Below are 18499 nucleotides of genomic sequence, written 5' to 3'. Positions count from 1 at the left end.
TCTGAAAAAAAACCCACTCGAAACGCAGAATCCGTCATTTATATTAGTAACATGGCCTTGCTGTGGCTCTGCAGCTCCATCAAGTCTGGTGGCAATGGTGCGTCTCAGCTGCACGACCAGCTAGCAGTCCAGGTGTGGACCCTGCTCAGAACGTGCCACAGCTCCTTCTGCACCACGAGCCCGACCCTTCCCAGACACCATGGAGCCCATGGAAGGAGCAAGGTGAACCGGGGCCCAGGCTTGGCCTGAGATGGGGCTGGGTCACTTTGTCCAGGCTCCTGTGTCCAAGGAAACGTAAGTGCTCTCATGTCCACTAAGTTAGCCATAATGTACGACAAGCTGAGAACCAGGAACAAATAGATGGCTAAGACACGTGCACAGCGAATATGTCTCGTGGTAAATAATTTATTGTTAATAGTTTGGAAAGGAAGACAATCTCAGGGAAGAGAATGAGCAATTTGCTGCATCTGCTTTTTACATCTCCATCTCAAAGAACGGGAAAAGAACCACCACAAGTTATCTCATCTAAAGCCAGAAATCGCATTCTTGGGGTTAGGGAAATACCAGGAAACACATTCTGAAGAGAAAAATGTAGAGAGGAAGGGGTCCATCTCAAAAAAAAGCTCCCTGGCAAGGAAACCAGGGTAAATAGAAGCTAAACTGGTTAACCCATTTATTAACGTCGTAGTTTGACTCCAAAAGACAGACTATAGGAAGCAAAGTGATATGGAGCTGACCTTTTGGTTCCTGTGGCTAAACACGGCCCCAAACTCCAGCTGGCAAACCAGCTCTCAGGAGGCAGCACTTTGTGAGCTAGCCCCACGGCCTCCACAGAGACACCGCAGGGAAAACCGCAGTGACAGCCAGAACATAGCTGTCTCTTCTGTATTCTCAACACAATGATAAAAACATAACTCTTCTCTGTCAGAACAGATTTATTTTCTTCTCTAAGCTTGTGTGTTGTTGATCAGCACTAAACCACTGGACATTGTGCCCACTAACATAACAAATCCATACCTAGTTTCCTACAATCCCCATAATTTGGGAATCCCTGGGGCTGCAGTCTACAGCCATTTTTGTCATTTGCTCTCTTGAGCTCATGACAGAAACATCTGTTTTCTGGCAAAGGGTATCAGAACTGAACCTAGCTAAAAGATACATTGGCTTTGTGATCGCCCTGGTTTTATCTTGACCCAGGAGATTTTTCACCGTCATTTTCTCCCCTTGTGCTGCTGAGGAAGGCAGACAGTGGCTGGGTGAGTGCCTGGCAGCTGCCCAAGGTCAACCCAGCACAGGCTGCAAGCACTTCAATCTAGTAGTGGATCGACCCAGGTATAAGGAAGCTCTTCTTCACACAGAAGGGAGGTGCATCCCCTTATAAAGGTACAGGTGCCTGCTGCTTTCTGTCTGGGTTTGGCACTGAACTCCCCCAGGGGATACGTAAAGAGAAGAGAGGCAGGAAGATCTCTCATATTCCTCTCTCTGCCTTTATTCCCCTGTTGGAAGTATGGGCAGGTATTTGCATGATGGATTGGAGACTGGAGCTCACTGGGGAAGAAGAGCCCTGTTCAGTCCCAGATACAGGACAAGCTGTGGTTTTTTTCATAGCTTGACAATAATCCCTGCCTTTTATGTGCCTCAGCATTACAAACCACATTTAATTCCTTTCCAAAAAAGCATAGTTAAATCTGAGTGGACCTGATTCCTTGTAGAAGAGGCCCTAAAGATTTACTCTCAAACTACTAAATTTGATGGGAGGTTTTTCAGCGACTTCAAAGAGTCCTGGATCCAGTCTCCACCATAGACTCTTGGAGTTTAGTTCTTGAGATCAGGTACTTCAGTTGTACACTATGTCTTGCAACAGAGAAATGCTGAAGGAATATTTATAGCTGTATATTCTTGGCTTGATGAGTGAGCCTTCTGTAGAAATAAAAATTAACCACAGGAAGGCACAGAAACATTTCCAGTACTAGAACTATATAGCCACCCAGCCTTTTCAAGCTTTGCCTTCCGTGAAAATAGTACACATTAATCTTCCCCGTTTTAAGAGGCCTGGCAAAGAAAGATCCTGAAATGAAATGAACTTGATGATTTAATCTAGGTACCAGATAATCCACATTTCTTGAAAGAACTGAGATGAAGTTGTGATTAAGAGCCATATCCATGGAGAAAATATAATACACTCTTGTCCTTTCAAAGACTCTGTGTGAGAGGAGTGAACACCTAATAATCTATTGCCTAAATCTTGTCATCCCTCTAGGGATGAAAGCCAAAGATGTTCAACATAGCTCAGGATGGCAAAGCAAGACTTCTATGATTCACTCTAAACCTCTCTCTGGGAGGCAGAAAAAGGTGGATTCCAGCTCTAGGATAAGTAATGGATAAAGTTTTAAAATGCTCCCTTCAAGACAGGCATCAAGAGATCGGAGATGCAGTTAACCCAGCAGATGTGATGTTCAAATGTATGACAACGTTCTGCACAAGGACACTCTGCTCCATGGGTACCTCAACGAAAGTTTCACGTTGCCCTGCAGAGCAATTTTTTAGCAGTTTTCAGGACAGAAACACCTACGGTCTGATCGAATGAAAGATTTCACTCGCTTCTTCTACCAACTAGAATAACAATACACAATATCAAAGCTAAAATTATCTGATTACTTCTAATGGCTTAAATAAATAAATATTGAAACATATCATGCCAAAAAAGATTCCAATACCTACAACTACTTATTCCCTCAAATGAGTCCTGCAGAGATGATACACTATTTCCATTTTTATGCTACTAAAATGCTTCAGACACTTGTCATTTTTTTCTCATTTTCTCATTCTCATTTGTTTTCCTACCACATATGCAATAAGAAGACAAAATGTCTTAAAATCCATTCCTCCTTAGATACATTAACTGAAAAGCGTATTCACTATCAGTTTTCTTTCCTGTACTGTCCTTTGCTATTTTCCCAGTTTGTTTAGCATGAACTAGATAAAGCTCTAGACGCTGCCAGTTAAGTAAGACTGGTCAGGGAGCTGGGACTCCCACATTAATTCTGGCGGTTCCTTCAGACTGAGTCGTTCCTCTTCAGCTTGCCCAGACTGCTCTCCAGCACTCTGAGGCCCATTTGAAGGCAGCCCTTAAGCAGCACACCTGCCTCAGTTGTGACATTTCTTCTTCAAAGACCACAGCGTCTTTGTAGCACACAGAAGCAATTAAATAGATGTGGCTCTGCCAGACTCTTGAGTAATGAGCATTTTGAAAAGCGATTTCTAGCTGATACAATTTGCTAGATTCTACCATTCGCTTAACTGTATGAGCTTGCTTTCTTTTCTTCCACGGGGCCAGGCGCTCTGATGGTTCAAAACGCCAACCCTTCCTTTCACTGAAGAGCAATTCTGTGCAGAAAAAAGAGGTATCATAAGAGCAGGTAGGCCAACATTAAACAACCACCTAAAAAGCTGGGGAGCAGCACGTGTGCTGCTCACAGGAAAAGATTTAGTCCCAATGCAGCCTCATGAACCCATTTATGCTATGTGATACTCTGAAGCTCTTTTCCTGCTACGTAAAGAGTCAGATTAAGGGCTGATTTGTAGAAGCACAAATGGACTTGATTTTATTCCTCAGTGTTACTGCTCAGCACACCTGAAACATTAATCTGTGCAAACATTAATCTAGGTATATTTTAATAAATATAGTCAATTTTATATTTAAATTCCTATATGTACACGGACACCTCACTAATTACTCCATCCTCTCTTCATGCTACTATGTTATGGTTACAAGCAGGCCTGAGGTCTTTGGTGACAGGAACCCTTTCCCATAGTCAGTCTGAAAGGACAAGTGACACAACTGGGTAACCCCAACTCAGTGACAGACAGTTTTAGAGTCATTTACATGTTGTTGTTCTGGTTTTATTTAAAAGTGCTGTTATCAGCAGCTCTTTTGCACATCTTCCCATCCGCTCACCAGGGATTATCAGCAGGAAGTACACAATCGTACCGGTGGCTACATACTCCAGCATCATTTCTTCTCTTTCCCACTAGCTCTTATTTCAACCAAAAGAGTAGGTAGCAGCCTTGGTCCTGTAAGTTGAAAAGCTGGGAACAGGATGCAAAGACTGCCATAAAGAAAAAGGAACTTTTTTAAGAAGGCAATGGACACGAGAGGGGACATGACTGTGCAGGCAGCCACACAAGAAAATGTGAGTCTTCAATCTCCACTTGACTTCAGTGAACCTTCTCTTTCTGCTCATGGATCCAAGCTACGGTATTTAACTAGCCTCCCCATGCTGCTCCAACGCTCTGCCACAAGGCCCCTGTGACCACCCCCTGCAAACCCTAGCTCTTCCCATCATCCCCAAAACCACAAGGAACACTTTCTTGCCATACAATGACAATCAAAAAGGAGAGGTGAGAAGTTGGCTGAGCTATGGGGAATATCCGAGCCAGACAGAGGTGGAAAAGGTATAAAAAAGTAAGTGTGAAGTCCCTGCTTAAAAACTCAGCCTATTGCGTGGTCAAAAAAAAAGGTTTGGCCAACAAGCAGAAATAGCTAAACAGATTTTACTCTTTACAGCTTTAATATGGAGTTAAAATCCTAGAAATGTATCAAGATGGAGGAACAGTTACCCAGTAAGAAGGAAGACTGGTGCTATTCCTGAAGGATACCACGTTCCCTTTAAGAGCGACTCTCAATTTATTATCTAGGTGCACGGGGCAAAAGGATGAAAGAGATGAACTAAAAAGCAAAAGAGATTTGTCTTTGATGTTTGCAGCCACTGTTTCATCTGACCTCTTCCAAAATCCTTCACAAAACCACTCATGGAAATAAGGGCACAAGAACTGAACAAAACCCCAAATATGACTGTAGTTCTAATGAGAAGAAATGTACAAAGTATATCTGTTAAAATACAAAGCAAGAAAATAGTAAGAGACTTCACAATTGCAACTCTGAGGAGGTTATCAATTAGCTCTCATGAGACCTAATCAGGCTTTTAAGCAAGTGTTACCTGGACTATCACCTAGGTCAAGATATTAAAAAGCAGTCACAACACTCAGCATCACCAGCACGGGTGAAATCTCAGACACTGTCCAATAAGCTCATCAGTTTTATCGAAACACTGTGTTTCCAGAACAAAAAGGAAAAGCCAGTGCAGCATCCCAAGATGAATTCTTGGTGATGACATCAGCATGAGGTGTTCCCATGCTACTGCTTCTCTTTCTTAAATCCAAAGCAAAGCATAGAACTCCCTAAATTATTATGCCACAAATGTTTGTATTGCCTTCATGTTAAGTGGAGGGAGCGTGACTCACTTAAAAGTAACTCAGAAATCTTGCCCCGCCCCAAAGAAGAAAACCTTACAGCATTTAACTAATTCTATTTTAAGGAAATTACTGAGGAAAACAATCTCAAGGCTATTTGAATCTGACTTATTGGCAAGGCCTTTCTGCTCTGTAGAAGAAAAGGCATACATTAAATTTTTTTTTTAGCAACCTTCTTAATTTCAGAGGAAGCCTAATGTACAGTCAGCCTAATGTGCTGAAACAGTAATTGTATGCCGTGCTTTAAAAATACTGAGGCAACGGAATATTTTCATCTCTACTCTGTACCTCCTATAGCATGTATTATATTAATATATTAGATACCAGAAAAGAAAGGAACAATATGATTAAGCTGTAAGCTTGCGGAATACGCAGTGTTCTTTCTTTGTGTCTTGTGATACATAAAGAAATAACTTAAGATATGTGCTCACTGAAGAGTCTTCATTCTGGAGACACAAATCAAGCAGATTTTGAAGAAAAACAAGAGGTTTATAAAGCAGCTTGATTCCTCCAAAACAGGGATAAAGACATTCGTGAACTGCAATCTGAAGAAAACAGGTTGATGCTAAATATTGATGGCTCCAACGAGAAATGTGTCACCTGACTTTAGCCATTCAGACTGAATGAAGAGATGAAAGATGCAGCTTCATGGAATTTGGTATACGCCAGTTCCCAAGAAATGACAAGGCTGAGGACTTCACTGACAGTGGTACCTGCCCCGGTTCAGGGATCCACGCTATGGCCTGCAGACTCTGGAAAGGGATAATGCTTTCTCTCCTGGATGGGAAGCATCCCATGTTAGCACAGACGATACTTAGGCAATCTGAATTTTAGTCTGTTTCCTGTAAAAGAATAAAAAAGCTTAACTGGTTTCTGCAGAGGTCACTTTCAAGCATTCTCAAAGAAGGAAAAATGACGTCTCAAGAACAGCAAAAGCTTTTTCTTCCACATTTTTCAGAATTGCTGAGAACTAGCCGTATCATTGCTGCCTGCTGTTTATGTTTGTCGCAGCATACACCATGTGCGATCTAGATAACCAAGCAAACCCCATCATACGTGTGAATCAACAAAACCAAAACCCTACACTCATCATCATGTATGCGAGCAACCTTGGACTAAGAGCATAACCTCACCCTATGGTCACACCTCTTTACCTAATGGTAGTACATGTGAGAGCTGAAAAATTACCTGGTTGTTTCCGTCACAGTAACTGCCTTATGGAAAACTAATAGAGAATAAAAATAAAGGAACTATATTTAAAAACAGATACACAGAACGGAGCTCTCAGAGGAGTGAGAACAATCTTAGTACAGCCCCATGGTATGTGGTGCGAATAACCATGAGAACAAAACCACCAGCAGCAGATACAGAATTTTACAAAAATCAGGTAATTAACTTGATGTCTTATAATAAAATACAGGCTGTCAGTTTGATGAAGGCTGTGGCAAAGTTAACTGCAAAAGCTACTTCAAATTCTGACACAAAAATATTAAATACAATTTTTCCTTTTAGTCTTCTTTACATAAGACAGTTGTAACATGGGCAAAATACATAATAAAGTGATGTAAAAAATTAAGTGCTACCTTGACTCCAGCTTTGGCTATGGAAATGAGATCATTTTACAGAATTATGTTAGTAATAAAAAAATAAAAAGAGTTCAGATCAACCACAATGAAAATATTTTGGTTATTTCAGTTAGAAGTTGACAAATTCATTAAAGACTTTAAAAAAAAGATGTAACAACTGTGCATTTCAACCTCAAAGTTGAAAAATGCAGCAATATACCGATATGCAAAATATATCCAGTTTGTGACAGTCAGTTGGCGACAACTAATGGAGCTACAAGTTGACAGCTACTTTACCTGATTAAACAAGATACCCTGAATGTTATCCTAGGTTTTGATTGTTCAGTAGATGGCATTTTAAATGCCATGGCATTCTAATCTACCATAGATTCAGATGCTTTAATACACGTGGGAACCAAAACTAACAAACCTAATGGGGTAATTAGCAAACTAATTCAACTGTTGAGAAACAAAGTAAGTACCGAAGCTACTGTTGTATTGATAGGCAGTCAAGTTTCTAGTTGCTCATAAAATTCTTAATCTAACTGAGACTATTACATAGAACAAAACAAGCCATGGAGGATTCCAGATGAAGCTGGAAAAGAAGCTGTAGTCAATGCCTTTCATCACCTAGTATATCCAAAGGCGTTTAAATCCATAGTTCACATTGTCTCCAAAACACAGTTTGTATTCAAGTGTCATTGACCTCAAAAGGGAACATCCACCGTTCACAAAGTTCCTGTCACCGTTGTCTCTCCCCAGAGGTGCTGGAGTAATGGTCAATCGGCCCTCCCTTCTGGATCAAACATGCTTCTTCACCAGTGGAAAAAATATTTCTTTCCCTCGCGGTACATACACATCCTTGTAGGTCATCAGGCCCACTTTAATGCTGTCAATTCTGGCTGCTCTTGCAAGATGCCGTTACTTCGCCTGGTCTGTGCTGGGCAAACAGCCCCCACACCAGTCCACAGAGACCACTCTGTATCCTCAGTACCTACCTGCCCTGAGGCACCACAACAGAACAGCTTGAACAGCTGCTGCACCCAGCCTGAGGCCCACATCCTCACCAGGATCCTGCTTGCTTGCTCTGTCCAGAGCTTGCACGGCATTTCTTAAAGTCAGGGGATGCAGATGGCAAAGTATATCAGCATGAAGCCCCAGTGGAACTACAACCCCTGCCTGGGCTTGCTGCAGATAACACATTTGCCTGTGGGAATGGAGAAGGGTAAATTACAAGGGACACCCTTGCTACTTCTGCAAATTCCTTGACAGATGCCAGCTGTAACACAAAACGGTCCATATGTCGGAGGGGACCAATAAACCACTATTTTCTGCATCACTTCCTACACTATGACCCTGACAGCCTCCCTGCACCCAGGCTTCTGGAACAGAGGCATTCATTTCCCTGGTTTCACACAATTCTTTCTGGAGATCCCCAGAATGGAGGACTGCAATTTGTTTGTCAAAGCAATAAAAGGCGTAAAGACTTCCTACACAGAAAAGGCAATCCAAACTTATTCTAAACTTACTGAAACTATTTATAACCAAGCAGAACTTGAAAGTGAAGGGAAGAGAAGCAGGGAATGTCACAAGTTAGGAGCGGCTGAGTGGGACTGGGTCCCAGGAGGAATCCTGCTAATGTCATACAGTGCTTCTTACAGGCTGTAAAACTCTGCTAAGTGCTCTTCAGGGCTGGACACGTGGCGGGTTCGCTCGTGACGAAGGCATACGGAAGACAGACTGCAAGTTTGGTGCCACTGAAAGAAAAAAAAAAAAGCAGCAGCACATGCTGAGGATGTGGTAAGGGACACGACTCTGCCCTTCCTACTGCCTGCCGGAGTTCATGATGCAGAAATGCACACAGGCAGAGGTGGCTGACACCGCACTCGATTCTTCTCGCTTTGCCCGGAGCGCTGTTCCCTCCGGGACAGCACCCATCTGCTCTGCTGAACGTCCCTTCCCAGCTTTGTGCTTCTGGCATCATAATCTTCACATGTCTTCATGTGCTGTGTGTGATTAGTCTCTCCCCTGCGCTACAGGCAAGAAAATCCCTCCTTCCTGCCGCTCAAAGAGTTCCTGAGCAGCTTCTTGGTGAGGGCAAGCTCAGTCTACACAATCCTGGGACCTACTGGGGAAGGATGCTACAGTCATACAGTTTGCTAGGGAAAATTCCACTCCCTTGTAGGCAGTTAGTCTGGGTGATGCAACACAGGTGCACACCAATCCACGTCAGTGACAGCACTTCATGCATCCCAGGAAAAGCGGCAACAAAATATGACCTGATATTTTTACTGTAGGCAACCTACTGTAAGCTGTATCTACATATATATCTATACATATTGAAGCAGCAGTCTTCATAAGCATCAGCAGAGAAGCCTGCAATCCTGGGAAATGATCAAGGAATACTACCTAGCTGTACTCAGCTTGAGCTCAATTTTCTCAAACCTGAAGCACTTATCTGAGGTTTGGCGAGTGATCAATTTTTCAGTTTTTGTTGGGTGGGGTGGCATGGAAGGAGTCCTTCCTACTTTCACTGCACAGAACAAATTTGTCATTTGGTCTGTGTCTGCCAAAGAGGAGAAATGGAGGTGCAGTGGCTGGCTGGTTGGTACGACCATGCATCTGCGACGCAGCATGCATCACGTTCCCGGTCAAAGCAATTAAGACGAGGCAGACTCTGGCAGGGATTCCTGAGCTGCTGCAAGCACACAGGCAGTGGCCCATAGGAGCACCTAGCCAAGACAGGCTAGTTCAGGCCTTGGAAATGGAAGTGTGCAGGCTGGGGCCAGGACTTGGATACGGCACCAGATTATCTTGCTGACGAAGTTTTCCAGACCTAGCAGCACACCCAGAAAAAAAAAGTCAGAAAAAAAAAAAAAACAAGTTGGCCTAATTCAGGTTAAAATTGCAAGACATTCTGACATGTTTTCTAGTGAGTAATTTGTAAGCCAAGCTACAGCATTCCTTTTACAGCTGCAAGGAAAATGGTCCAGTGGAGGCCATCACCCACTGCCTCGCTGGTGGTAGCAGGCAGAAGTCCTTCCATCGGGAAATGGCAATGGAAGTTGGATTCCCACACACACAGCAGCACCGTCAGCTTTCCTGCTCTCTGTCTGACCAGCCAGGATGATACTGTGCTGAAGGATTACTACCTGTAAGTAGCAGAGAAGTGGACAAGCAAATACGTGGCACCCAGCCCTCCTCCAGCTCCAACTTACTGTTGTTCTGCTGCTGCTCTACAGACCGCGTGCAGGTCCACCACAGCACAGCCCAGAGCGCCTGCTGCCATCTCCCGCTGTCCCCTGGCTGCGGGGGGTACGGCACTTAGCGCCCAGCGACAAGCACCTTGCTGTGTCTTGCACCTCTCCCCATCGCTACAGCTTACAGATTTTTATCACCCTGAGCACAAAGTCTCTCTGAGCTCTGAAACAGTCAATAGCGAGAGCTAATGCCTTGACCTGACCTTCTTAAGTGCCTTACTCCTTGTATCCTCACCCACTGCCACCCCCGTATTAAACAGGGCAGGGTCATGCTGTGGACAGTAACATGCAGCTTATTGCCTGTGGTTGCTGGAGAGTACATAGCACTGGGAACCAGCAGGAATGCACGTGGGGTATGCCCTGTGTATGCCCAAACTTCAGATAAAAATTAGGGATAATTTCTTAGAGCCTGAAAGCACCTGGAGTCACCATTACTTACAGCAGAAACGCTTGGCAGTCCTCGTGAGCACCTTTCAAAATACAACAGCACCTAGCCTGACCATAACAGTTCCTCTCTTCCCAGCTCTCACACAGGTCTGTTTGCCTGCACTTTGTGCATTTGCTGTTGCAGAGTCCTTGCAGAAAAGCCAGTTTCTTTTTTTTTTTCCCTAATATTTGGTCATCTGTTGAAACTTACTTTTTTGCCTCAAACCCATTTTGCCTTTTATCATTTCTCGGAGGGAAAGGTTGGATGAGGTGGGCTTCAAGACTCTGGGATGGGACAGAGTGACCTTACAGGACAGAAAAAGCTACTGAGTCCTGCACCATAACAACACGCACTTTCGTTTTATAAGCTGTCAAACATGTTACCTCAGGAGTAGCTGTAACATTTTCAGAGCAACAATCAGGACACAGCATGAAATGTTCAACCATGGCTCTCAGGATTTGGCCCTGCCTGTCTTCCCAGGCAGCTGGCCATAACCATGCCACTGTAGCTCCACAGGCTTCACAAGCGTTGCAGATTATTAGTTTGGAAGCAGCATGCAATAAGGACTCTCGGGAAGAAACATGTATCTAAATTGGACCTAACAGGTCTCAATCATGACCCAGATTTCAGCCAGCCGAGCACATCATCATTCTGCACCTACTCAGGAGGTGGCTGAGCCTGACTTCACAAAGCCTGGAGCTTCATGAGCCAAAGCAGCAAGCCCTGAGTAATATCCCTCACCCTCATCGTTTGCACAGGTCCAGCTCTGACAGCAAAGCTCTCCTCCTGCTAGCTGGTGTCCACAGACAAGCTGCCAAATACTTGCCATTGCAGGCAACCGACAGGGAGGGCAGTGAAACAACACGCTTTGTCACACCATCATGGAACAGAATGATGGGGGAAAATTCTTTCCTTTTGGTATAAAGTTCTCTTCTGAGCAGAGGATGGAGATGTGCCTCCAGTCATCCATGAAAGCAGGGAAGCCCCATCTGTGCATAGATCTGGATTGCGTCCTGTACGCCTGTGATTCACAGATAATATACAATTAATATCTTATACTTTTCTTAAGGAAAGTCATGATGTTCCTTCCTACAGCACAGGGAAAGAAATGCCAGCACTTGACGTTTGTTAGCCTGCAAAAAATAATTGTGACACTTTTTTTAAACTCAACACCCACGGCATATAGTCTCCCTTTTCACAGGGCAGAGAGAAGCTCAGCATAAATCTCCATTAGGGATGTCTTGCACATCCCTGGATTCCCAACTCACAGTTGTGCCAGTCAGCACTCCTGTTGCAGCTCAGAGCTGGAAAAAACAGTCATCTCCACGGTTGCAATTTGTTCCATATCTTTCATCCCAGCCACACCTAGGATATAACGAAAGAGTTATGTCTACCCCACACTTCTATTCTCTTTCATCACCAACAGCAACCTGCCCTGCGAGGATATATAGCTCTCCTGGTGATGCTGAGAGTCTTGCTGTACCTTCAGCCACTGCTGAAAAGGAAAAGCTAACACAGGCTGCGGCACCGGCAGGGCACAACCCCTGCTGCTACGCTGCGTGGTCGCAGAAGGCGTTTGCCTCCATTTTTCCGGGACTCTCCCCAGCACTGGCCCCAGAAACAGGTGGCAGAGCCACAAAGGGCAACTCCGACACTCACAGCCTAAACCACGTATGTGCCACACCGAGCCTGGCCAAAACGCGGCAACGCACGTTGCCCCATGCCCCGTGACGGCCGCTGGCTCTGCCAGGGGTGTGGGATGGCCCCAGCAGCGCGCCGGACCCCTTCTCACCACCGGCGCGCGCGTACACCTCATCGCGCCTGTGGCAGCACCAAACAGCTCGCAAATTCAGCACGCCTCTGCACGCTGATTGCTCAAGTGGTCAGGAACCGGGGGCCAGAATCAAGTGGATGTTAGTGCTCTGAGAATTAATTTATTTTAAGCATAAGGCATTATAAAGTTTAACTACAGCACCACAGTAGTGCTGCTAGCACACAGCAGTCTGTAAACTTTCTTCTGTTCAAAGAACCGTAATTGTCTACAGTCTAATGGGCGGATGAGGGTTTTTAAGTATGACTTTTAACACATGCTGTTATTATGCAACGTATCACGAGCCCTTCAGCTGGCCCGACAGGGCCTCAAATGGGTTTAAAAAAATACAGTCTCTAGACTGGCCGCAATTCTGCCTGTACTACTCTGGCGTGAGGGCTTCGACCACGCAAAGGCAGACTGCGACCATGAAACTAAATGGCAACGGATGACAGGGGGTTGCTGCAGCTGCTTGGTTTTTTAAAGAGCTGTCTTGAAAGTATCACTTGCAGTGCTAAATCACTTTCTTTACATATCGTGAATGAATATGAACCTCCAATTTTCTTTTTGTTTGCCTAAGAGTAACATTCTGAATTTGAACAGCATTTCAGCTGACAAATTTAAGACATTTACATTTATCATCAATGGGGAATAAGGCTCACTTCTATCACCATTTGAGGCAGGCAAAGCTAAGGAGAAAACTGGCAAACAAGGGAAAAAAAGATACCAGCTGTTCAGGGATAAATTTCAGCATTCACGTCTAATTTTCAACCTCACCATCAGCAGTAGCGGTCCAGAACGTCCTTTGACCCCACACCAGTGACACAATAATCCTTACCATTTTTAAAACAGCGCTTGGTAAGCTTTTGAAAGTTACGGCTGTATATCAGCCCCAGGCTGGACTGAAGGAAATCCCTTCCAATCTTACATTCATCCACTCTTATGATCATGGGGCTTTCACATACCACCCACACCTATGTAACACTGAACACCTTGGATGTCACATTTCCAACAAGTCCATATTTTCTTAAAGATGGACACTTACAATTGAAGACCATTTACAAAATCACCTCCTAAGACCTGTCAGGTAGCCCGCAATCCAACCTCGGAAGCCGTGGGCGACAGAGGCAGGTTTGGGTACCCCCTGCCCTGCCAGCAGCCTTCACCCCTGCCTGGGCACCTGTGAGCTCGATGCTCACCTCCTGCGGCCCCCCTGGCCCCATCTCCCACCACCTCGTGCCATTCCTGAGTCCGCTGCCGAGCCAGCACCAGGCCCACCTCCACACGGGCCAGGCTGGAGGAGCTTTGTTCAGCTTCTGCCCCCTCCCCAGCCGCACCCCCATGGCAGGAGCAACGGCGGCAGCCGGACCCCATCTGTTGAGCCCACAGCGTCTCGGTCAAGCATATCCAAAAACAGGTCCATGTCAGACCTCCGCTACCCGAAAGACCGTTCCCCTTCCACAGCCTTCAGCCTGCCGCATCTTACCACCAAGAGCAACGAAGTGGGATCTGTTCACAAAAAATAAAGGTACTCCCAAATTGCAAAAAAAAAAAAAAACAAACCCCAATCCCTCAGATCTCTTGAATAATTAGTATGTAGACACGGAAATTCTTAATAACATGTTAACTATTGTTGGAAAAGATAATTTGTGGGAGTTCTCGAGCTCCCTGTCAGCACTGCGGATCTGCTGGCTGGCATTGTTTAAAACACAAAAAAGTTTAAAGCCTTCCTGCACAACAGCCAATTTTTTATTCAATAAGTCAGCTAGAAGTAGAGCCAAACTGAAAAACTTCTGCCATTTTATGCACCATGGAGACAAGAAACCTGTCAATCTGCAATTACCTATTCTACACCCATTCAAGATCAACTTTTACTGCAGGAATATAGCCAAGAGGATCAGATCTACAGCCTGCATTTGTCCATGGGAGATGGACATAATTTATATTTTGTTTCAGCCTCAAGTAAGTAGAAATATTAAAACGTAACTCAGATTGATGTCTAGGTGCATGTTAAACTGCATTACAGTCTAATAAAAGCTATAAACTTTTCTTCTCATGTAATTTCTCACAGCAATGTCAACAAGAGGATATCAAAATATTCATAGTGTTCATCTGTAAATCCCACTGTGATAAAACTGCACACTGATTTCCTAAGTGATCTCATATATTTAGATTTTCTCCTAGAGCTGTAATATTCCTTGCTTTAGCCCTAGGAAAGCTACTTATTTTTAACAACTCATACTAACTTTGTATTTTTTCCATAAACGAAACACTGCCACTTTTTAAATTAGAGATAATTTGTCCAGACTACTTTAACCTGAAGGTCTATTGTGAGTGTTTAATCCATGGGTTTTGTACCTTTCAAATGCTGATGCTTATTTGTGAAACCCTCAAAAATACATTTTAAAATCCTCAATATAGCATGACCCTTAAACGTACTCACGTTCTGAAGCGTCACGTGCACCACATTATCCCATGCAGCAGGACTCCCCAAAGCCATACACAGCTCAAGCGCTTTTCTGTGTCAGGTTTGCAACTCCCATGTTCATTCAGTGTGCTCCGAGCAGAATTAATGGTTACAAGTGCCTATGGTGCTCATGGCAACTACTAGGCTCTCTGAGCTTGGACCTGCAACCTGATTAAAGCAGAACGCGCAGTGATAGCACATTCTCAGTATCTCTAGTGACAGAGTCCAGGCAGAGCCAGGTGACACGGAGAGGAAAGGTTTCGATCCCACCTCCAGCCGCAGGAGGATTCGTCAGGGCAGGTGAAGTCGGGGCCACTCTGCTTCTTTGCAAGAAGGTGGAAGTTGAATGGGATGTGTAGCTTGTTCTTACCAAATGTACGGTCCAGTAAACCTCCGACTTCACCAGCGTGCCAGGCAGCAAACTAAAGGAGTTAAAGAGCAGATACATATGTATGCTTGAACACACTGTTATTTCATTTACATAAGGCACTAAAATTGGAGTGAGAACTCTTTCCCATCTCCACTAACGACCTCCAGATGACTGCTCCTTTAGCGGGGAAGAAGATCTGCAAGGCCTGATTGCATATCACAGCTGTAACTCAAACTACCCAGAACAACTACTAATCATTTGCCGGAGAACACCATCATCGCAGAATGGTTGTTCTCCACCTCCATCAGCCTTCGCACCAGAATCGGGTACCTTTCTGGAGGACATCTGTTATCCAGAACCAGCTATTCTGTTCCATATGGGCATAAGTGGGTGAAACAGGATCTCAGACTATTTAACATACTTCCTTTTGGATTAAAATTCATGACTTATTAATTGCATTTTAAACATGTGCTAACTAGCACAAAGAATATGGTCTCAGAAAAAATCTAATACTGATCAATTACATAACATCACCATAATGATATAGGAACAGTGAGCATTCTCTCCTTTATGTACTTCCATGTGATTTCTTAAATCCCAGCTGCAGAAAAATATGTCTTGTCTCCTGTCTAGTTCTACTTCAGGCACTACTGGTCTGACATTCTGCTTTCAGGTTCTAGCAACATCAGTATTGAGATCAGAGATAGTAAAACTTAGAAAATGTGACACCTTATGTCAAATTACAAAGGAAGTATCTGAGAGCAAATGGAAGAACAGACAGACTGAATTAAGCAGCAGAAAAAGGTAAAGAAACAGAACGATAGGAGGGAAGATACGGACAAATACACAGAAGAGAAGATTATGCAAACAGTCTAGGGTAATCAGACGGGTATGAAGAAAAAACATTAAACAATGTTGAAAGCACAAACGTAACGATATAAATTCATACATAAAACACGTAGCTACAGACAGTATGGGCATGATCCCATTAACACTCATGCACATACAAGATTTTATTCACAAGAACTGTGTAAGTTAAGAGAGTAATACTCAGGTGAGTAACATGATGTACAAGAGGCTGCAGCATTTGGCCGTTCACCGTTTTTCCTTATGTACATCCTGTACGTCTGTAAAACATTTAAGCAGGCATTTTAACTTTGAAGAAGATAAAACTTGAAAATAATAGGACCTAAGGGAAACCTTTACCGTGAAAGCTGGTGGAACGGCAGTTCTGCAAAGAACTGAGAGGAATACCCTAAAGACTAATTATTTGACAATACAACCACTGTTATTGTTCTGTTTGAAGCATGATGAAGTAAAAGTTCCAGTTTGCACAGATATGGAATGCTTGTCAGAAGAAAGCATGATCGATGCATGAATCCAGAATCGGGGAATCCTAATCAACCCTCCAACTGCTATCTGCAAGAAGTCTAATAGCAACTCTGAAATGAGTGTAAGCGACTCATTCTTATGGGATTGCTTCTGCAGTTTAACGAGACACTGACTGCCAGCCTACCCCAGCCTTGACCGTGTTAATAATAATGAGACACCTTTACAGAGCAATAAGTAACCAGTTTGCTTAATAACAGACTGTGACTCTCATGAGAGATAGAAGGCAAGTCAGGTGCCTTGTCCGTGGGGCACAGGTTATTGTCCTCATTCCACAGACAAGAAACCAAAGCCCAGGTATGTCACTGTCCATGAGCGGCTGGGGAGTCTGTCAGGGCCAGGAATGGAGTTTATGGGGCAAGGTCATTTGGGATGACGGCACAATTTTCCTGTGGAGGATGACACCTGATACTCTATTGGGAATAGTGTTTACAGGATGTTAAAAAACATTAAGCGTAAAAAAAAAACCAACCCACAAACAAGAGAGACTGTCTTCAGTAATACAGTAATTACACTTCTTACAAAGTATTCTCACTTTGAAACTACAAAAACAGCATTAAAAGCCATTAATCAAGCAATCAGAAACCCAGGACCTTCCTTCTCTGAGAGTTTCGGCCTGCGGATAGACAAAATGATGCAAAAATCTCCGTATGGGTGCCCAAAATATCTGGAGCCAGAACTTCCCAATATTACTGTTATCCTGCCAGAACACCAGACTCCCTCCTCTCAGATGGTTCGGCAGACTTCTAGGCTGTTATCCCAGCATCTCTCTCCCCCTCTGCCAGCACTGTGCTTATGAAATGAAACGAAACGAAGCAAAAGCTTCGTCTGCAAAGCTGGGAAGATGCAAAAAAATGCGCTTTTGCGAGCCTAACCAAAAGTGAAAAACAATATAAGAGAAATACTACCTTTAGCACATTCCTCACTGAAGCTGCATCAGTCTTATGTCTTAATTTCTGCAAGGTATCTGTACTGCAAGGCGCAGGTCAGAAATACTTCCACCAAAACCAAATTACTTAGCACCACCCACGCCAACCATTTGTACAGGGCTGTTCTATGGAATATATTGGGGTTTTTTCCTAAATAACACGAAGGAATCCATTCTTCAGATTACCGCACATTCGCTCTTCCTGGCAGCGGCAGCCCGGCGCACCCGGGAACGGCTCTGCGGGGCGACGGCCGCCGCTGCCGCCTCCCGGCGGGCCCTGCGCGGCCGTACCGCAGCCCCGGGGCTCCCGGCACCTCGGCCCGCCGGCTTCCCCCAGGCAGGGCGGGAAGCCCCTCGCACCCCCGGCCGGGGCGAGCCCCGTCCCCCCCCCGCCAGCCCGGCCTCACCCTCGCCGCTCCCCTCCTTCTCCGCCATGGCGGCGGCCCCGCGCGGTCGCCATGGCGACGCGGGCCTGGCCGGGCCCTCTCCTCCCGAGGCCGGCTGCGGGCCGCGGCCGCTTTCCCCCCGCCCGGGAAGGCGCTTGGCTTGCAGCCTTGGCAGCCGAAAGCAAGGGGGGGGGGGGGGCGATGGAAGTCGCCACAGCGGGCAGGGGGCCGCGGTTCCCCCCGCAGCGTCGCCAGGCCCGAGGTCTGGCCCGCAGCGCGGAGGCCGGGGTCTCGCCGGGGTTCGGGGCCTCGCTCGCCGCTGCGCCGAAGGGATGGAGGAGGGGAGCGAAGCGCCGTGGGGCCTGCGAGCCCCTGAAACCTCCCGGCACTCCGTTTCTCTTAAAAATGGAGCTTTCCGAGCTACCCCAGAGATCTCCGTGTGTCTGAGCTTTAGAAAGCGAAGGAACATTTTGTTCTCACTGCCATTGCACTGAAACAGCTGAAATTTTCTGTCTCAGCGATATTAACCAGAACTGTGCCGTTTAAATTCAGCTGTGTGCATTAGCAGACACGTTTGCGATGCC

General features: G+C 45.1%; 1 protein-coding gene across 8 annotated transcripts in view; it reads right to left on the bottom strand.

The window, feature by feature from the left end:
- The window catches only part of DRC8 (dynein regulatory complex subunit 8), a 47078-nt gene extending 28966 nt beyond the window's left edge, over window positions 1–18112 (bottom strand). The window contains exon 1 of one of the 8 annotated variants that reach the window (XM_075445567.1): window positions 17937–18112. In XM_075445567.1, the coding sequence (XP_075301682.1) occupies window positions 17937–17964 (28 nt within the window). In that variant the 5' untranslated portion in view covers window positions 17965–18112. Of the gene's footprint in view, window positions 1–17509; window positions 17617–17715; window positions 17780–17936 lie in introns of those variants that run through there. The other 7 variants (XM_075445555.1, XM_075445545.1, XM_075445587.1 and 4 more) reach the window with 7 other exon arrangements.
- Window positions 18113–18499: the final 387 nt, after the last annotated feature.

The sequence above is a fragment of the Opisthocomus hoazin genome, chromosome 2 (assembly GCF_030867145.1).
Source record: "Opisthocomus hoazin isolate bOpiHoa1 chromosome 2, bOpiHoa1.hap1, whole genome shotgun sequence".
Lineage (NCBI taxonomy): Eukaryota > Metazoa > Chordata > Aves > Opisthocomiformes > Opisthocomidae > Opisthocomus > Opisthocomus hoazin.
This window is presented reverse-complemented; position numbering and strand designations above follow the sequence as displayed.